Consider the following 21330-nt stretch of genomic DNA (forward strand, 5'->3'; position numbering starts at 1 on the left):
ACAAAACAAAACAAAACAAAAACCCAGTGTCAATTATATTGCCACTGCTTACAAGCCCCCTCTCCCTTCTCATTTCATGCACAGGAACCCAAAAATGATCCCCAAAGCTCACTGTGACCTGAAGCACCTCCTGTTGCCTCCCACCCATTCTCCTCCCCTCTCCTCTCCCTCTTCCTAATTTTTCTCTGCCAGGCCACTCTCTAGGCACGCTCCTGCCCCAGGGACATTGCACTGGCTGCCCTGTGCTATGTAATCTTGGAGGACAGATCACACAGTGTGTCCAAAGTGCAGTGAGTCTACAGCACACTATGTGTGTGCGCACAGCCAGGAGCCCAGAGAACCTCTTCTTTCTTATCTTCAGCTGTGTGTCTTGTGTGTCTGACATATGGGTCAAATCTAGATGATTATGAAGTGTGCGTGCATATGGACACCATTGACTTCAGATGTTATTTGTGGAGGGTGTGTCAGCTGTAGGTCGCTGCTGAGTGAGGTTTGATGCCTGTATGTGGTTCGTCTGGAACAAAGACTCCTGCGGCGGTGCTGACTTAGGGCAGGCAAGGGTGTGTGTGTGTGTGTGTGTGTGCAGAGCTTGGCGGAACGTGAGCTGTTCATGCACGAGTGCATTCAACATTTGCGGAGTGCTTACTGTGTATTGGAGATGCCAGCAGTTCCCTTCAGCACTTGGTATCTGTCAACTTGCACAGGGTCATCTGAGAGCATTTTGTGTAATGATTGAGCACCTATTGTTGTATCAGGCCCTCTGTTGGAGATGCTGGTTGAGTGTGGTCCAACCTGCAGGAGTCCACCCAAGCAGGCCCTTTCCTTCCTCCTATGGGGTCTCCAGCCCCATAGCCACCTCCTTCTTCCAGCACTGACGGGAGAGAAGGCTTTGAGCTCCTTCTGGATCACTGCTCTCTGCCCAAGACTGCACAAGTCAGAGTTTTCTGACTTGGAGGTTAAAAGAATAAATGAGCTCCAAGCTACAGAGGGGATCCTGGGAGCCTGGACCCTACCAGAGATGGGGGGTGAGGGGTGCCCCCAAAAGGTCTAGATGCTTTATAGATGCCTATAGATGCAGGACTTTGAGCCCTGGCTGAGGGTCAGTGTGTTGGGAGGGCTGGTGCTTAGGGATCTGAGGGTGTTGGGTCCGGTGGAATGGACTTTAGGAGTGTAAGGTTTGAAGGATCTGTGGGCAGGGATTTGGGGGAGTGGGAGATGAGATTTGAGTAGAGGATGGGAGATAATTGGATGTGGAGAGTTTTAGAGTATGAGGAACCAGAATTGGTGTATGAAGCAGGTGGTGGGAACCTAAGGGCAGATGATTGGGGTCTCAGGGTGGAGGCTCTGAAGAGGGTATGTCAGGGGAGGGTGGGGAACCATTAGGGGCTGGAAGTCTGAGGCCTGGGCATGGGTGAGTTTCGCCCCTGAGAGAGGCCTGGGAAGGAGGTAAGACTGGAGTTGGGGTGTGCAGGATGGGGAGAGGGAGGGTGTGGTTCTCAGAGCTCAGAGACCCATTTCTCCATGCTCCATCTCACCCTCCCGCCCACCCTTCCTGTAGCTCACTTCCCTGTGGCTCCAACGCCTCAAAGTATAACCACGCCCAGCCAACGACCGGGGCACGCCTGCCAGCGCCCCAGGTCACTCACAGACACTCCTTAACACCTGCACGTGCCCCGCCCCTCCTCAGATCCGCCGTTCACTTAGCCCGGCCCCACCCGCATCAGATGAGGCTCCGCCCCCCCAGGCCCCGCCAATCCCTCGCCCCCTCCACGCACACACCCCTGATCTGCCTCGCTCTCCTTCCAACCAGACTCCACCCCTCGCCCAGGCCCCGCCCTTCCGCAGACCACGCCCTCTCTTCGCTTGACCACACCCATTCCCAGATTCCTCCCCTCTCCTGCCCAGACCCGTCCCAACCTCAGACCCATCTTCTCCTTTCTACCTCCCCGACCACTCCCCCACTGCATTCCTAACCTCCACCTTGTCCCTTCTCACACCTGGCCCCACCCTTCATCCTGCGCCCCGCCTCCTCCTCAGGCCGGACCCTTGTCCCTCCTCCTCTTGTCCTAGGCCTGCCCCTTCTTCAGACCCCGCCCCACTCCTCAGCCCAGGGACCAACCCCATCCTGCACCTACTTGTCCTGCTCCGCCCCGGCCCCACCTATCCACAGACAGCACGCCCTCTCAGCCCAGAACCTCGTCCATTTCGGACTTGGTTCCGCCCCTCACGCCAGGGTCCCGCCCCAATCCCGCACCCCTAGCCCAGGCCCCGCCCTGGACCCACCTCTCTGCATAGCAGGCCCCTCCCTTTATCCCAGGCCCGCCCCGGGCCTCCGTAGACCACGCCCCTCCGGTTCCGGGCCCGCCCCAATTCTTGGTTTCTGGTCCCGGCCCCGCCCCTCCGCAGACCTGGCCCCGCCCCGCCCCCCGCGTCTCGGTTTCCCGGGCCTGCGCGCGCGGCTCCCGTCACTCGAACGCGCGACGGCGGGGGGAAGATGGCGGAGTCCGGCGGTAGCAGCGGCGGTGCTGGTGGCGGCGGCGCTTTCGGCTCGGGCCCGGGCCCCGAGCGCCCGAACAGGTGAGACCGGGCCCGCAGGATAGACCTGCACCTGTCTTGGAGCCCAGGGCACCTGTGGGCAGTCTTGGGCGTCCTGAGGGGTTGAGGGGAGGCCTGGCACGGCTCGAGGGTCTTTCGCTGAGAATTTGGACTTTACGGGGCCGTGGGGTACTGGAGGAGCCGAGGGCTACTGAGCGGGTAGCTGGAGGGGGGCTGGGTGCCCCAGGACCTCGAGGCGTCTGCAGGCGGCCCTAGGGACCTCAGAATCCTGGGGGTCTGAAGGGAAACCGAGGGGCTCTTGACTGTGGTGGGCCATGGGGCAACTGGGGATGCCAAGGGGCCTGGGCAGCAGAGAGGGCCTGAGCAGGGGCCATGGCCAGTCTGAGGGTGGTGAGGTGTCTTGGGGGCTCTGAGGAAGGGGCTAAGGTCCAAGGCATCCTGGGAGGTGCTGAAGGGCGCCAAGGTGGCTAAAGGTCCTGAGAGCGTGCTGAGGGGTCCTGGGAGGCGTGGAGACTGGGAGGCTCTGGGTGGGGGACTCAGGTGACTCTGGGAGCCTGAGATGGGGAGGCTGAGGGGGCCTGGGGTGGGTCTAGGGAACCTGAGGTGGGTGAGAGAACTCCAGGGGGGTTATAAAGAACATAGAGAGGCTTCTTTGGGGCTTCTCCCTTCCATCCCCATGGGGTCCAAATCCACATCCCCAACAGGCTAAAGGACTTACAGAAAGGTCTTGCCCTCAGAATTCACCCCTTTGGTCAGAGGTAGGCCCCCTTTCCCCAAGGCCCAGTCCTGACATGGATTGCTTGAACCTCCAGGTTTGCATGACAATTAGTTATCATCAGTAACTAATGATACGTGTGTGCATGCATTGTATTGGATTGTCAGAGGGAAAGAACACCTGCCTTAGGGAGTGTGATCTCCTGCTCTTTTCCTATTGGGCAAAGCCAGACCCTCCCACCCCAGCTCCTCCTCTAGCCCGCCACCCAGGTCAGGCCAAGGAGGAAATTCAGGCTTTTTCTTGCTGGTGAGCTTCCAGGAGCCAGTAATTTCAGTCAACATGATAAATGATGAAGTTGTTTGATAGTTACGTGCTGTGGAGTTTTGGACCTGTGGGCTGGTGTTGGAGGGAATGGCCTGATGGCCTGGCTGTGTGATTTGGTACTGAATGGAACACGCATGGGATGGGTGGGGAAGGGAGGAGGGATGGCTGGGCCAGGGCACAGAGGAGGAGGCAAAGGCCTTGCCTGTTCCTGAGAATGCTGAGTGGCACCTTGAGACTTAGGTCTGTGGGCATTGAATCTGGTCTGCCAGAGGGGCCGTGGGGAACCCAGGAGGTGTGTGTCCAGAGGGGTGACCAGCCTCCTGGGGTAGGTGTGGGGCAAGATTGTCCTGCAGTAGGGAGCCAGGAGATGTCAGATGATTTTCAGAGATATTCAGAGAGTGGCCAGGGCTTGAAAATTGGGTATGAGTTGGCAAGTAAGGGACAGGGAAGAGGGACAGTGAACCGCAGGTCCCTGCCTTGGGCACTGGAGTGGGATAACCTGGGGCTAGTGCTTTTTTTATTTTTATTTTTTTGAAACCCCGTCTCGCTCTGTCACGCAGGTATCTAGGCTGGAGTGCAGTGACGCCACCGAGGCTCACTGCAGCCTCAAACTCCTGGACTCAAGTGATCCTCCCACCTCAGCCTCCTGAGTAGCTGGGACTACAGGTGTGCACCACCACACTTGGCTAATTTTTAAATTTTTTGTAAATACCAGGTCTTGCTTTGTTGCCAGGCTGGTCTCAAACTCCTGGGCTCAAGCAATCTTCTTGCCTCACCCCTCACTAAGTGCTGAGATTACAGATGTGAGCCACAATGCTGGGCTTTTTTTTTATAAACAGCTTTATCAAGGTATAATTAATTGCATGGCATACAATTCACTCATTTTGTTTTTATTTATTTATTTATTTTTTGAGACAGAATCTCTCTCTGTCACCCAGGCTGGAGTGCAGTGGCGCGATCTTGGCTCACTGCAACCTCTGCCTTCCAGGTTCAAGGGATTCTCCTGCCTCAGCCTCCTGAGTAGCTGGGACTACAGGTGCCCGCCACCATGCCCGGCTAATTTTTGTATTTTTTAATTAGAGACAGGGTTTCACTGTTGGCCAGGCTGGTCTGGCAATCCTGACCTCAGGTGATCCGCCCGCCTCGGCCTCCCAAAGTGCTGGGATTACAGGCGTGAACTACTGCACCCAGCCAATTCACTCATTTTAATTTATCATTAAGTTTTTCTTTTTTTTTTTTTTTGAGACAGAGTGTTACTCTGTTGCCCAGGCTGGAGTGCAGTAGTGTGATCTCGGCTCACTGCAACCTTTGCCTCCTGGGTTCAAGCAATTCTCCTGCCTCAGCCTCCCGAGTAGCTGAGACCACAGGTGCATGCTACCATGCCCGGCTAATTTTTGTATTTTTAGTAGAGACGGGGTTTTGCCATGTTGGCCAGGCTGATCTTGAACTGCTGACCTCAAGTGATCTGCCCGCTTCAGCCTCCCGAAGTGCTGGGATTACAGGTGTGAACCACTGCTCAACCCAGATCATTAAGTTTCAGTACATTTACTGAGTTGTGCATCCTTCACCACAATCCAGTTTTTTGGAATGCTTCCATCACCCCAAAGAGTTCCCCCAAGCTCGTTTGCAATTAACCCTGCTCCCCCAACATCCAGCCCCGGGGACATCCTGATCTGCTTTCACTCTCTGTAGCTTTGTCTTTTCTAGAAATTTTGTAAGAATGGAATCAGACATGTGGCCTTTGCGTCTGGTTTCTTTCCTTAACATAATGTTTTTGAAGTTCATCTGTGTTGTTGTATCAGAAATTTGTTCTTTTTCACTGTGGAGTGAAAATAAACAAACTGTGTCCGTCCATACAATCTCGTATGGACGGACACAGTTTGTTTATCCGTTAACTGGTTGATGGACTGTTGGGTTGTTTCCATTTTGACAACTGCAAATAAAGTTGCTGTGAACATCTGGGTATGTGTCTCTGTGTGGACGTATATTTTCATCCTCTTGGGTAAATACTTAAGAGTGGAATGACTAGCTCATATGGTAGATGTGTTTAAATTTTTTTTTTTTCGAGACAGGGTCTCACTCTGTTGCCCAGGCTGAAGTGCAGTGGTGCAATCACAGCTTACTGCAGCCTCGACCTCCTTGGGCTCAGGTGATCCTCCCACCTCAGCCTTCCAAGTAGCTGGTAGGTACTACAAGGGCGTATGCCACCACACCCAGCTATTTTTTCTGTGCTTTTGTTGAGACAAAGTCTTGCCATGTTGCCCAGGCTGGTCTTGAATTCCTGGGCTCAAGCAATCTTCCCACCTCGGCCTCCCAAAGTGCTGGGATTACAGGTGTGAGCCACTACGCCTGGCTATGTTTCAATTTTTTTTTTTTTTTGAGATGGAGTCTCTCTCTGTTGCCCAGAGGTTGTTCACTGCAACCTCTGCCTCCTAGGTTCAAGCGATTCTCCTGCTTCAGCCTCCTGAGTAGCTGGGATTGTAGGGCTGCGCCACCACACCCAGCTAATTTTTGTATTTTTAGTAGAGACGGGGTTTTGCCATGTTGGCCAGACTGGTCTCGAACTCCTGACCTCAGGGGATCCGCCCGCTTCCGCCTCCCAAAGTGCTGGGATTACAGGTGTGAGCCACCGAGACTGGCCATGTTTTAATTTTTAGGAAACTGCCAAGCTCGTTCCCAAAGTGGCTGTACCATTTTGCATCCCCACCAGCAATGTTCAAGAGTTCCAGCTCCTCCTCATCCTCACTAACACCTGGTATGGCCAGTCCTTAGTTTTAGCCATTCTTATAGGTGTGTGCTGGTGTCTTCATTTGGTGTTTTTATTTATTTATTTATTTGTGAGATGAGGTCTCACTCTGTCGCCCAGGCTGGAGTGCGATGGTGTGATCCTAGCTCACTGCACCCTGGAAGTCCTGGCTTCAAGCGATCTTCGGGCCTCAGCCTCTGGAATAAGTGGGATTACAGGTGTGCACTTAGGTGTCCACTGTTCCCAGTCTTATTTTGGTTTTAATTTGCATTTCTCTAATAACTAATGATGTTGGACAGTTTTTCATGAGCTTCTTAGCTATTCATATCTTTGGTAAAGTGTCTTTTCAAATCTTTGGCCCATTTTTAAGTTGGGTTGCCTTTTATTTATTTATTTATTTTTTTTTAGACTGAGTCTCGCTTTGTTGCCCAGGCTGGAGTGCAGTGGTGCGATCCTAGCTCATTGTAACCTCCACCTCTTGGGTTCAAGCGATTCTCATGTCTCAGCCTCCCGAGTAGCTGGGATTACAGGTGCATGCCACCACACCCGGCTAATTTTTGTATTTTTAGTAGAGACGGGGTTTCACCATGTTGGCTAGACTGGTCTCAAACTCCTGACCTCAGGTGATCTGCCTGCCTCAGCCTCCCAAAGTGCTGGGATTACAGGCGTGAGCCACCACACCCGGCCCTTTTTCTTTTTTCTTTTTTCTTTTTTTCTTTTTTTTTTGAGATGGAGGCTTGCTCTGTTGCCCAGGCTGGAGTGCAATGGCATGATCTTGGCTCACTGCAACCTCTGTCTCCCAGGTTCAAGCAATTCTCCTGCCCCAGCCTCCCAAGGAGCTGGGATTACAGGCATGTGCCACCACACCCAGCTAATTTTTGTATTTTTAGTAGAGACGGGGTTTCTCCATGTTGGTCAGGCTGGTCTCGATCTCTTGACCTCGTGATCTGCCTGCCTCAGCCTCCCAAAGTGCTGGGATTACGGTGTGAGCCACCACGCCCGGCCCTCTTTCTTAAAAGACATCTTTATCATTCTCCCCTATCCTCCATCCTAGTGAAAAATCACTGTTTGGAGCAACTGATAGGGGCGTCTCATGCCTCAGGTACTAGTGTGGGGAGAACCCCTAATGTGGCAAGATGGAGCATGCAGAAAATGGATCATGTTTTGAGGGAGATTGGTACAAGACATTCTCTCAAAAGTCATTTTGAGACATTGAGTCTTTGTAGCATTGTTCGTCTGTTCCTTCATTTATTGCAAATGGGACAGCCAGGCCTGGTGCACGACCCACCTCCTCGCCTCAACCTGCCCACGCTTCCTTCCTTTTCATCCTTCCACTCTCCAAGGTTCTGGCCCCTCAGAGCCACCTGCCTGACCATGCAAGCTCAAGTAGTCCCCAGGACACTTTTTCTAGTCACCTAGTTGTGTGTGTGTGTGTGTGTGTGTGTGTGTGTGTTTGAGATCGAGTTTCACTTTTGTTGCCCAGGCCGGAGTGCAGTGGCATGATCACTGCAACCTCCACCTCCCGGGCTCAAGCAACTGATTCTCCTACCTCAGCCTCCCGAGTAGCTGGGATTACGGGCACCTGCCACCAAGCCCAGCTAATTTTGTATTTTTAGTAGAGATGGGGTTTCTCCATGTTGGCCAGGCTGGTCTGGAACTCCTGACCTCAGTTGATCTGCCTGCCTGGGCCTCCCAAAGTGCTGGGATTACAGGCGTGAGCCACCGCGCCTGGCTTGTGGTTTTTTGTTTGTTTGTTTGGTTTGGTTTGAGGCAGAGTCTCACTCTGTCGCCCATGCTGGCATGCAGTGTCATAGCTCCCTGCAGCCTTCTTGACCTCCTGGGCTCAAGCAGTCCTTCTGCTTCAGCCTCCCGAGTAGCTGGGACTACAGGCATCTACTACCACACCTGACTAATTTTTTTTTTTGAGACATTGTCTCGCTCTGTCGCCCAGGCTAGAGTGCAGCGGCACAATCTGGACTCACTGCAACCTCCACCTCCTGGGTTTAAGTGATTCTCCTGCCTCAGCCTCCTGAGTAGCTGGGACTACCAGTGCACGCCACCATGCCCGGCTAATTTTTGTATTTTTCGTAGAGACGAGGTTTCACTGTGTTGGCCAGGATGGTCTTGATCTCCTGACCTCGTGATCCACCTGCCTTGGCCTCCCAAAGTGTTGGGATTACAGGCGTGAGCCACCGCACCCGGCCCACACCTGACTAATTTTTAAAAATTGTTTTGGGCCAGGCGTGGTGGCTCATGCCTATAATCCCGGACTTTGGGAGGCCGAGGTGGGCAGATCCCTTGAGGTCAGGAGTTTGAGACCAGCCTAGCCAACATGGTGAAACCCCTTCTCTACTAAAAATACAAAAATTAGCCAGGATTGGTGGCACATGCCTGTAATCCCAGCTACTCGGGAGGCTGAGGCAAGAGAATCGCTTTAACCTGGGAGGTGGAGGTTGCAGTGAGCTGAGATTGCTCCACTGCACTCCCACCTGGGCGAGAGAACCAGACTCTGTCTTTAAAAATATATATATTATTTTATAGAGACGGGGTCTCTTTTTTTTTTTTTTTTGAGACAGAGTTTTGCTCTTGTTGTCCAGGCTATAGTGCAATGGCATGATCTCGATTCACCGAAACATCTGCCTCCCAGGTTCAAGCGATTCTCCTGCCTCAGCCTCCCGAGTAGCTGGGATTACAGACATGTGCCACCATGCCTAGCTAATTTTGTATTTTTAGTAGAGACGCAGTTTCTCCATGTTGGTCAGGCTGGTCTCGAACTCCCGACCTCAGGTTATCCGCCCACCTTGGCCTCCCAAAGTGCTGGGATTACAGGCGTGAGCCATTGTGTCCGGCCAAGACGCGGTCTCATTATGTTGCCCAGGCTGGTCTTGAACTCCTGGGCTCAAGTGATCTTCCTGCCATAGCCTCCCAAAGTGCTGGGACTACAAGCATGAACCACTGTGCCCAACCTGTATTTTTGTTTTTTGTTTTTGAGGTAAGATATATGTAACACAAAATTCACCCACTTTAAGTGAACAATTCAGTGGCATTTAGTACATTCACAGAATTGTGCAACCATCACTGCTGTCCAGTTCCAAAACATCTTTGTCCCCGCAAAAGGTGACCCCATCTTCATTAGCGCTAACCCCCTATTCTCCATTGCCCAGCCCCTGGCAATCACCAATCTGCAGTCTGTCTCTATCTGTTTTCAAGTTTTATAAGTAGAATCATGTACTATGTGGCCTTTTGAGTCTGGCTTCTTTCACTCAGCATGATGCTTTGGGGGTCATGCATGTTGTAGCCTAAATCAGCACTTCATTCCTTTTTATGGCTGAGTAATATTCCACTGTGTGGATGCACCACATCATCCATTCATCTGTTGATGGACACTTAGATTGGTTCCACCTTTTGGCTATTATGAATCATGCTGCTATGAACATGAGTGTACACATTTTGTCTAAACACTCATGTTCAGTCCTTTGGGGTACACATCTAGGAGCGGAATTGTTGGGGCGCATGCTTGTTGTATATTCTTGATCATGCTGGTCACCACCTAACATTATTTGTTGTGTTTCTCTGGTGCCTTGAGGTTGGAAAGCCTGTCTCTCTTGTGCTGTCTTGTGTGCCTGGAACATGAATGACACAGAAGGAGGAAGTGTCCCAGAGACATGGCTGAGAGGGAGGAAGGGAGGGATGGGGGTGTGCAAAAGCTTATTGCTCTCTGAGGCTTGCAGTCTGACAGGTGGGAATTCCCTTCTGTGGGATCAGGTCAATCTTTTGCCTTTCCAGGGAGGCTTGTGGGGCTGCTGGGGGGCAGTGGGGTCTGGCCTTAGTCTCTGGCTGCCTTTCTAGCCTACGAGGCAACGCCCGCATCTGCCTTTTTGTCCCACGAAGCTTTTGTCTTTTGGCCAGGGGCGGGGGCAGTTTCTGTCTTCCCCCTGGCCCTTCCAGCGGTACCACAACTCAAGAAACTGTCCCCAGGAGGGACTGCACTCTCCCACCCCCGACCGCCCCCAACGTTATATAACTTGTTTGTTCCAACTTCTGTCTTCTGCAACCAAGGGGGAAAAAAGAAAGAGAAAAGCTTATTCTCCTTCCTTCCTATCTCGAGGGATCAACAAAAAACCCGTTGCCTAGTAGAGATGGTCGTTAATGACTGAGCCGAACCTCAGGGATGGACAGAGTGGGGCTGCCCTGGCTGGGGTGTGCGGAGAGGAGGTGGGGTCCTTGCTGCAAGCACAAAGGACACTTGTTCACCAGCTGGCCTCCTCCCAGCTCAGGCCATGGGGTCTAGACTCCTTGGAGGGAAAGAAGGCTTGGGCCACTTGGGGTGTTGCAAGGGGAGGCAAACCCTCCGGGGAGTCGCACCTCCCCAGCTAAAATTCTATCACTGTGAGGTACCTGGCCGGCAGAGTTTTGGAGGAACCTTCTGGCCTTGCAGTCTCTCCGACATGGGCCTTTGGCATCCATGCTTTTTGGCCCACACTCCCTGGAGACGCCTGGGTAGGGCCCAGGCTCACTGAGTCATGCTGTTCCTGGGGGTGAGGTGGGGGGATCTGGGTGAGGGATGTGCCGGCTTCAGGCATTTGCATAAGAAGTGGTGGCTAGGCTGGGTGCTTTGGCTCACTCCTGTAATCCCAGCGCTTTGGGAGCCTGAGGCAGGCGGATTACAAGGTCAGGAGTTTGAAACCAGCCTGGCCAACATAGTGAAACCCCCTCTCTACTAAAAATACAAAAATTAGTCAGGTGTGGTGGTGGGCGTCTTTAATCCCAGCAACTCGGGAGGCTGAGGCAGGAGAATCGCTTGAACCTGGGAGAAGGAGGTTGCAATGAGCCGAGATCGTGCCACTGCACTCCAGCCTGAGTGACAGAGTGAGACTCTGTATCAAAAAAAAAAAAAAAGAAGTGATGGCTGGGACGTTGTGCCCAGGGGCTTTGCTGCCTGCTGAAAGGGTTTGCATGGAAAGTTGTGGCCGAGACGCTGTGTCCGGTGGGTTTGTCACGGTCAGTCTGGCTCAGTGGCCTTTGCCTGTTGAAGCTTTCTCCACAATCTAGATCATATCCACCAAGCCCAGAGGCCTTGGAAGTGTCCAGCCCCCCAGCTCCTGCTAGGAAGACTTGGGGGAAGAGGTGGCTTTCCAAGGAGGTTCTTGCTACTTTGGGGAAGTTCTCGTTCCTTTGGCCTCTTGCCCCTTTCTTTTTTATTATTATTATTTTTTTTGACGTCACTCTGATCTCAGGCTGGAGTGCAGTGGCATGATTTTGGCTCACTGCAACCTCCGCCTTCTGGGTTCAAGTGATTCTCCTGCCTCAGCCTCCCAAGTAGCTGGGACTACAGGCACCCACTACCATGCCTGGCTAGTTTTTGTAGTTTTAGGAGAGATGGGGTTTCATCATGTTGGCCAGGCTGGTCTCGAACTCCTGACCTCAGGTGATCCACCTGCCTTGGCCTCCCAAAGTGCTGGGATTACAGGCATGAGCCAGCGCGCCCGGCCTCATGGCCCTTTCAGAAGGAGGATTTTTGACCCTTCCAAGACATGGACTCAAGTCCTTCTCCTGGAAAATGTGGTCAGATATCGCGGCATGAGGTGTCTCATCATACCCATGGGTGACTGTGGCTCCCTCTTTATGGGGTGTGGCTGTGACAGATTCCTCATCTGGGAAATGGGGCTCCAGGCCCACCAGGTGGGGGGTGTCTGGGAGGAAACGAGCGGGGAGAGGTCACACGTGCCTCATCAGTGTTACTGTGGCAGTGCTGACGTCGCCCATGATGGGGACACTGCCATCCTTCTGCCCGCCATGCCCGCATGGGCCTTGAGGGGATCGTCGATGCCAGCAAGCCTTGATGTGGCGTGCGTGTGTCAGGCAGCAAGCCTTGATGTGGCGTGCGTGTGTCAGGCAGGGAAAGGAGAGGGTGAGCTTGAGCCGTTGGGAAGACAGTAGTGCCATGACTTGGTGGCCGTAAGAGGGACAGCAGCAGGGGCAGCGGGAGAGTAGAGCACGTCCAGCGTGAGCTGGAGAGGGCAGGTTCGGCCAGGAGCAGGCCTGGGAGCAGGAGCTCGGTGGGGCGGGGGCGGGGGCCGGGGGGTGGTGCGTCTCAGCAGGGATGGGGGCAGGTGGGACTGGGCCAGCCCAAGAAGGGCACGAGCCCACAGGCCGAGCCACATCCAGGCTACTCGTTCTGCCCCTCACAGCTGAGCCCCTTCTCTGGGAGGGAGGCCACCCTCTCCTCCCCTCCTTGTAGGCAGGTCCCAGGAGCTCTGGGAGTGGAATTGCTCTGAAAGCACTCACTTCAACCGGAATCGTGCAGTGCAATCGTCACAGCTGGACTGTTTCCACCTGGTAGCTCTGACCCCTGGGACGGCCTCCTTGTCATTGTCCATAGTTACCGGGAAAGAAAGGTTTTATTACCCTCCGCCATAATCGCACCGTCTCCAGGGAGCCCCTGCGAATGTCATCCCACCTCCCCCACTGCGATTACTTTTTATCTCATCCATCTCTCCTCAGACACTGTAAAAGTGAGGCTTTCTCCTCACTCCAGCTCTTTGGTTTTTTCCTTTTTCTGATATGTGTGTGTGTGTGTGTGTGTGTGTGTGTGTGTGTGTGTGTGTGTGTGTGTGTGTGTGTGTGTGTGTGTGTGTGTGTGTGTGTGTGTGTGTGTGTGTGTGTGTGTGTGTGTGTGTGTGTGTGTGTGTGTGTGTGTGTGTGTGTGTGTGTGTGTGTGTGTGTGTGTGTGTCTTATCCTTTGGTTTTAGGGAATGTTTTAGATTTGGTGTTAAGAGGCCCTGGAGGAGGAAGAGTAGAGGAAGAGGAGGAGGAGATGAGAGGGAGGAGGAGGAAGAGGAGGAGGAGAAAAAGAGGAGGAGGAAGAGAGGAGGAGGAGGAGAGAGAGAGGAGGAGAAAGATAGAGAACAGGAGAATGGGGAGGAAGAGAGGAGGATAAGGGGGAAGGACACAGATAGAAATAATTCAGCGACTTGGGGCCTTGGATCCTGGAAGAAGGGGGTGGGATCTACCGAAGGCAAGGGGTGACTGGGCAGCATGCGTCCTGGCATCCCCAGCTCTTTGCTCTGTGGACAGGATTTGTTAGACACCTTTCTCTGCCTTTGTGCAGGTGCCACAGTCTCCTGTGTCCACCCCATGCCTGGTGCTGGACATGCAGGGTCCATGGGACAGATGGACCCTGCCCATGGGGCGCATACATGCCAGCAGGAGTTAGAGAACGTCGTGTGGTCATTTCTGGGCTGGCTGGGCCAGGGGGCCAGGGCAGGGTTTGGGTGAGGGGCATATCAGTCAGCCTCCTGTTTTGAAAGGATCCTTCTGTAGGCCGGGTGTGGTGGCTCACGCCTGTATTCCCAGCACATTGGGAGGCCAAGGTGGGTAGATCACTTGAGGTCAGGAGTTCGAGACCAGCCTGGGCAACATAGTGAGATCCAGTCTCTACTAAAAATACACAAAACTAGCTGGGCGCGGTGGCGGGTGCTTGTAGTCCCAGCTGCTCTGGAGGCTGAGGCACGATAGTCGATTGAACCCAGGAGCCGAGATTGCACCACTGCATTCCAGCCTGGGCGACAAAGTGAGACTCTGTCTCAAAAAAGAAAGGATCCCTCTGGCAAGAGACAAGGGATCCTCGGCCAAGGTGGGCCCTGGAGGGATGGAGAGGCACACGCAGGCTTGGGGATGCCTGGAGGTTGAGCTTGTGCTGACCGATAATGGTGGCCAGTTTCTGCCCTCCCCACCGGGCAGGCTGAAGGTCAGGGTTGTCCTTGGTCCCGCGTGGTTGCACTGCCTGCAACAAGCAGCAGACTTGGAGGCGCCACCTGGCCTAGGGGATTCGCAGCCTTGCCTGTGTTCCAGAAAAGCCCTTCATGCCTCTCCTTGCTCAGGGTTCGTGCCACTTGGAGCTCCCACAGTCCTTGAGGGCTTCAGGTCTTCCCACCAGCAGGTCCCAGTCCTGGGAATGTCCCTGCTCCTGAGAGAAGGCCTTAGTCTGGCTGCAGCTGCCCAGGAGGTCCCCAGGTAGCATCTCTTGTGGGTTCTACCTTCAAGCCACAGCCTGGAGCCAGCTCCTCCTGCTCTCTCCTCCCCATCCCAGCTCAGAGCCATTCCTGGCTCTTCCCCTCCTGGGCATCATCCCCAACTGCAGCCAGCGGGACCCTCCTAAGGCAGGCATCAGACCTGCCTTAGGTCAGACCTCACTCCCCTGCTGGCCACCTGCCAGTGGCTCCCTCACTCTCAGAACAAAATCTACTTCTTGATGTGACCCGCCGGGCCCCTGAGCTTGCACAGCTCTGACGGCTCTGCTGGGCTCTGAAGCACACTCACTGGAATGTCCTGTCCCAGCGATTTGCACGGCTCAAGTGTTGTCTCCTCGGGGCCTGGCCACTGTGTCCACCGTGGCGCCACTGCTCGCCCTGTCGTCATGGTACATTCTCTGCTTGAGGACCCATGTCCCTGTAGAATGTACGTTCCCCAAGGGTAGGGCTTTATCGGATCTTTTTACAGTGGTGGTCCTGGCGCTGGCACAGCTGCTGGCACGGGATGGATGCTCTTGAGTATAGATCCAGTGAGTACCCCACCCTGCACAGTCTTCGACGCATACCAGAGGGGAAGCCTCCTGGCATAGCTCTGCATGCCCAGGCTGGCTGAGGGTCATCCGCTTCTTCCTCTTCACTTCATTGAACCAGCAGGGTGTGGGCGGAGAAGCAGAAATTCACAGGCATGTTGTCAGTAAACCGGCCCTGTTACAGAGCCCAGGGCACCGTACCGTTTTGCGTGTGCTGTCTTTAGTGAGTGAGCAAAACCTCAGCCCTGCATGTTAAAGCAAAGGCGGCAAACGACAGCCGCTCTCTCACTGTCCAGCTGTCTGAAGTGGAAGTGGGGGCCAAGCCCGCTGGGTTCCCGCTGCCGGCAGCCCCGCCCTCCTCCTCTGGTAGCCGCTCTGCAGCTGTGCGGACCAGCTCTCTTAACACTTGTTAACCCCAGCCTCCAGTCCCTTCCTGCCCCCCAGCCCGCCCCTTCCACATGTCTCTCCGGAGAGGGCCGCGCAGAATTCACAGGACTCGTCTCCAACGGCCGCGCCAGCAATTCTCTAGCATTCCTCCTCTGCAGAGCGGATTTTGGTGCGTGTCCAGCGTGATTTCAGACCCCTCACTGCGCAGCGGAGCGCCTGATCGCTCTGTGTGCACCACCACGGTGCATACTGAAAATATTGTGATCCGGGAGGAAGTAACCAGCACCTTGGGGGAATCACAGACCTTTCCTGCGAGGGCAAGGGCTTCCGGAATTGAACAGGCTGGGCCTGGAGGAGATCTTGAAGGGTGGACCTTCAGGCTTGTAAAGGCCTGGAGGGGGGTCACCCAAGGATCGAGGCCGAAGATGTTTACTGACGCCACAACTGTGAAATTCCACAGGGGTCAAAGACGGACTCGGGCGGGAGCGCTCTGGGCTGGATATCCGGAGAGTTCTGCTCTCCACGGGATGTTAGAATTTGAGGCAGTCTGCCTAAGGAGGCAGAGCAGAGAGGCATGTGATCACCCAGATTGTCTGAGAGCGGAACATTTTCCCGGAGCGGGGTGGAAGGAGTGTCAAGGTGACTGTGAGATGACAGACACGTAGTGGAGCCCCACAGAGGGCCCCCAAGACACCCTCTCTGTTGCCATCAGCCTGAGTCATCCTCTCTCTGAAAAACTTCCAGGACTGAAGTTCGAGTTGGAAGCACGCGTTCTCCTTGGTGAAGTCTGTCCTGTCCCAGGAGGGCTTCTCTAGGTCTCTCCTCTGGCTCCCCGTCCTCGGGTCCTCATGGCTCTCTGTCGTGTGAAGCGGGGGGTCAGGAGCGCACAAATGTTTATACTCCACGTGAGTCACTTGCACAGATGATGGGTGATGTTTTCCTCGCCAAGGCTGATGGCACCGGGCCCCTCTGCCGTTCCAGCCTCAGTCACGCCTCCAGTCTGTTAGCATTTAGAGTTGCTGAACTTTCGCATTGGTCAGGGGCGCGGGCAGCTTGCTGACCTTTTCTGGGAGTCGTGGCGGACGGAGTGGAGCCGTCTGCCTCGTCACAGACAGGCGGGGCTGCGGCTGGGGATGGCCACCGCCCACTCGCCCTCAGAATGGCCCTCAGCGGGGCTTCCTGACCCCTCAGCCCCAGTAGGAAGCTGGTGTGCACTGCAGGGAGAGGCGGCAGCTGGAAAAGTGTTAAGGCCACAGCGGTTTTTCCAGAGGCTCGTCTGGAATGCTGTGGATGGATCTGAGGCCCCTGACATCCGAGGCCCCTCTTGGTGGGGAGAGCCAGAAACCCAAGACACTGCCGTCAGTTAAAGACTCGAAGTTCACATTTTAAAAAGTGCAAGGAGACACCCGGTTTTAGGTACGTTGGGGTGCAAGGTCTGAAGGCTGGAATCTGTGGCTCCCTTCTTTCAACTCTGCCATCCCTCTTGTCTGGGTGCTGCCCACCTGGTAGAAAGGGGACCTCACCTTGCCACTCCACTAGCCTGCCAACACCACCGGGAAGGTGACCCTTCATCCTGGTGGCTCCAGTAAAATTCCCAGGGAAGGCTCTGATTGGATCAGAAGGGCCAAGTCCCCATCCCAGGATGAATCCCTATGGCCAGGGGCCCTGGAGCCTCTGTCCAGTCTGTGTCACATCCATATTTTCAGCCCAGCAATGGAATCTGCCTGATCTCCACCACTGGGGCTGAGAATAGAGAACAGGAGGTTCCCAAGGAAAACAGGGGGCCCTTATGAGAAGAGGAGGGATGGTAAACACCCCAAAAATGAAGATATTCATGACACACCCCCTCTGATGCTGAAATTTGTGTTGTTTTTGGAAGGCGCTGGGCTAAGCTGTGGAGTGCCTGCATCTGGCCCGGCTCTGCTGCGGATGAGCAGTGCCGTGTGGCAGCCCCGTCCCTTCTGGGGCTTCAACACCTGTCCTGCCAGTGGAGGCAGTGGGGTGGGCTGCCTCGCAGCACGTTGCCACCCCTACATGCTAGAATTCAGCAGTGCTGGAATTTCACTGGGTTTCCAAGCGGTGCTCTGGAGCTGTGCAGTCATGTACCTACTTGCCTGAACTGTGGAGCGAAGGGATTTGCTCATTCAAGTGGTCCCTGCTGCCGGCCCAGTGCAGTGGGACCAAGTCGGGGGATGGGCTGTGGCAGAAGCAGTCTCACCTCAGTGGGAGGGAATGGGAAAGGGAAGCCTCAGGCCGAGACCTGCCCACTCGTCAGCCGTGGATGGGGACCCATCTGGGCCATGAGGGTGAGGAAAGCCATGGCAGAGAAGGCTCTGGGGTGGAGGCAGCAGAGGCGCTGAGCGCAGAAATGCTGGTGGGCTCAGGAGTGTGGTGGAGGGAGAAGGGTCTGAGGGCAAGAGGGTCGGCCACTCAGCACAGAGCACAGCATGAGCAAAGGTCCAGAGACAGGATGTGCAGGAGAGTCCCGCTGAGGGCTTCGCGGTGGATCCTGAAGGATCACATACAGTAGGACTCGGGCCAGGAGGTCTTGTGGAGAGGAACAAGCAGTGAGCTAAGATAAGAGGTGGGCTCCAGCGGGCCAGGTGCGGTGGCTCGCGCCTGTAATCCCAGCACTTTGGGAGGCCAAGGCGGGCAGATCACCTGAGGCCGAGAGTTCGAGACCAGACTGGTGGATGTGATGAAACCTCGTCTCTATTAAAAATACAAAAATTAGCTGGGCGTGGTGGCGGGCGCCTATAGTCCCAGCTACTCGGGAGGCTGAGGCAGGAGAATCACTTGAACCTGGGAGGTGGAGGTTGCAGAGAGCTGAGATCACACCACTGCACTCCAGCTTGAGTGACAGAGCCAGACTCCATCTCAAAAAACAAAAAGAGTTGGGCTCCAGCCCAGTGCTGCCACCTGGGAGCCATCCACCTGCCACCTCACCCATCCACTCACCCTCAAACCCCACCTCCCTGGCCAGCAGCAAGCTCTCTGCCTCCACAGCACCCCTCCCATCCTGGCTTGTACCTGGACCACAGTGTTGGGGTGTCCCCATCAAAACAGCCCCCACGAACCAAGGGAGCACCCACTTTGTGCAAGGCCATCAACTGGGGTGGTGCAGTTCTGGTTCTTGGCTCCATTGTCGGCAGGCAGCCTAGAAAAGGGGCACGGCTATCATCCCATTTTACAGATGGGGAAGTTGAGGCACAGAGAGGTTCAGGGGCTCATCCAAGGCCACGCAGTAAACAAAAGGCAGAGGGACACTAGGTGTGGCCAGGAGAGACCTTCTTTGGCCAGTGCACAGGTGCATTTTGGCCTTTTCATGGTACCAAGTGGGTAGGCCCTATGATCATCACCATGATGCAGATGGGGAGACTGAGGCTCAGAGGGCTGAGACTGCTCACCAAGGCTCTGCCTGAGCCTAGAGGATGGATGTGGAGCTGAACAGCAGGAAGAGCAAGACAGGGGCTCTTCAGGGCTGGCCTAGCACAAAGATGTGGATTTATCTGTCCATCTATCCACCCACCCTTCATCCACCATTCATCTATCTGCCACCCACTCACTCCTTCTTACCCACCTGTTCACTCCTATGTCCACCAGTTCACCCACCCACCTGACCATCCATAACTCCACCTGTCCATCCACCCAAGCACCGACCCACCCATCCACCCACCTGCCCCCATCCACCCATCTTTTCATCAGTCCACCCTTCCATCCACCCACCCATCCACCTGCCCTTCCATCCACCCACCTACCCACCCCTCCCACCCTTCCATCTACCTACCCACCCATCCATCCACCCATCCACCCACCCTTCCATCAGTCTACCCTTCCATCCACCCACCCATCCACCCTTCCATCTACCCACCCACCCATCCATCCACCCATCCACCCGCCCTTCTATCAGTCCACCCTTCCATCCACCCACCCACCCTTTCATCTACCCACCCACCTATCCATGCACCCATCCACCCACCCTTCCATCAGTCCACCCTTCCATCCATTCACCCATCCACCTGCCCTTCCATCCACCCACCTGTCCACCCACCTACCCATCTGTCCACCCATCCACCCATGCTTCCATCAGTCCACTCTTCCATCCACCCATCCACCCATGCTTCCATCGGTCCACTCTTCCATCTACCCACCCTTCCATCCAGCCATCCACCCACCTACCCACCTACCAATCCATCCACCCATCCAGCCATCCACCCGCCCTTTCATCAAGCCACTCTTCCATCCACCCACCCATCCGCCTGCCCACTTTTCCATCTATCCACCCACCCATTCATGCACCCACCCACCCACGTACCCAGCCACCCATCCACCTGCCCGTCTGTCTGTCACCCATCCACCTGCCCTTCCATCCACTCATCCATTAACTCATCTACCTGCCCATCCAGGCACCCTTCCATCTACCCATCCACCTACCTACCACTATCCATCTACCAACCCACCCACCCATCCACCAATCCACTCATCCACCATCTGCCCACCCATCCACCTGCCCGTCCAGCCATCCTTCCATCTATCCACCTATCACTATCCATCCACCAACCCACCATCCACCAATCCACTCATCTACCATCCAGCCACCCATCCATCAACCTACGCACCTGTCTGTCCACCCATCCACCCACCCTTTCATCCATTTATTCACCCATCCATCCATCTACCCACCCAGCTATCCACCCATCCATTCTTCCATCCATCCAGCTGTCCATTAACTCACCTATCCATCCACACGCCCTTTCATCCACCCATCCATCTATCCATCTACCCACCCATCCATCTACCCACCCATCTATCCACCCATCCATCCACTCATCCATTCACCCCTCCCTCCACCCACTTACCCATCCATTCACCCACCCATTTACCCATCCACCCACCGATTCACCCATCTACCCACCCATTCATCTATCTACCATTTGCCCATCCACCCACTCATTTACCCATCCATCTACCTGTCCATTCACTTGACTGCCCATCCACCCATCCAGTTGACAAGCATGACTGAGCTCCAACCATATGCTAGGCATGGCAGTGAGCACCAGAACATTGCAGGAGACAGAACCCTGCCTGCCCGGCTTCCATGGGGTTCCCCTTTCAGCCATGGGGAGATAGGCTGGAAACAGATGATGTGGCAAATGGAGTGACGAGCAGGGAAGACAAACGGCCCAGGTGGGGATCAGGGAGGTGGGGTGGCTGATGAGCCATAGACCGAGGTTCTCCCAGTGGGACCTGGCAGGCACCACCCCCTCATCTATAGAGTGGGGTTCCCTCTCTTGCAGGGTGGCTGGAGGACTAGTGGGGTAAATTCACGTTCTTGCCTGGGGCTGGCCTCGAAAAGCCCCTGTCTTGCTCTTCCTGCTGTTCAGCTCCATGTCCATCCTCCTAGCTCAGGCAGAGCCTTGGCAAGCTGTCTCAGCCCTCTGAGCCTCAGTCTCCCCATCTGTGTGATGGTCACGATCAGAGGCACACCCACCTGGGGCTGGGGAGAGGTCGACCAGCACCCGTGTGTTGGCTGAGGAAGGCCTCCTTTGGCCAAGCCTGGTGTCCCCCTGGCTCTGTTTACTGTATAACTTTGGGCCAGTGGCCGAACTTCTCTGTGCCTCCATTTCCCCATCTGTAAGATGGGATGGTAGCAGTGCCCCTTCAGAGACTGCCAGCCAAAAGGTGGGCCAGGAGCCAAGACTGCACAGACTGGGTGCTCCCTCGGTCGGTGAAGACTGTTCTGATGGAGACGCCCCAGCATGTCATCTGGACATGGAGAGCCAGGATGGGAGGGGTGCTGTGGAGGCAGAGGGCTTGATGCTGGTCAGGGAGGTGGGGTCTGAATATCCCCTTGTCTTCGTGCTATGGAGGCAGAGAGCTTGCCGCTGGTCAGGGAGGTGGGGTCTGAACACCCCCTTGTCTTCTGGGCCTTTGTTTGGATGGTGGGGCTTCCTTCTTGTTGGCCTTGAGAAGTGGCTGGAGTCGGGCAAGTCCAGGATGGGGGCGCTGTGCATAGCGTCTTCCTGTCCATTGGCCGCA

At 55.0% G+C, this 21330-nt stretch overlaps 1 protein-coding gene across 2 annotated transcripts in view; it reads left to right on the forward strand.

Moving 5' to 3' along the window:
• The first annotated feature begins 2341 nt into the window (after positions 1-2341).
• The window catches only part of KLHL26 (kelch like family member 26), a 35337-nt gene continuing 16348 nt past the window's right edge, over positions 2342-21330 (forward strand). Inside the window, exon 1 of one of the 2 annotated variants that reach the window (XM_024238208.3) lies at positions 2342-2577. In XM_024238208.3, coding sequence (XP_024093976.1) covers positions 2495-2577 — 83 coding nt within the window. In that variant the 5' untranslated portion in view covers positions 2342-2494. The remainder of the gene's footprint in view (positions 2578-21330) is intronic. The other variant, XM_024238209.3, reaches the window with a different exon arrangement.

This window comes from Pongo abelii, chromosome 20 (genome assembly GCF_028885655.2).
Source record: "Pongo abelii isolate AG06213 chromosome 20, NHGRI_mPonAbe1-v2.0_pri, whole genome shotgun sequence".
Classification (NCBI taxonomy): Eukaryota; Metazoa; Chordata; class Mammalia; order Primates; family Hominidae; genus Pongo; species Pongo abelii.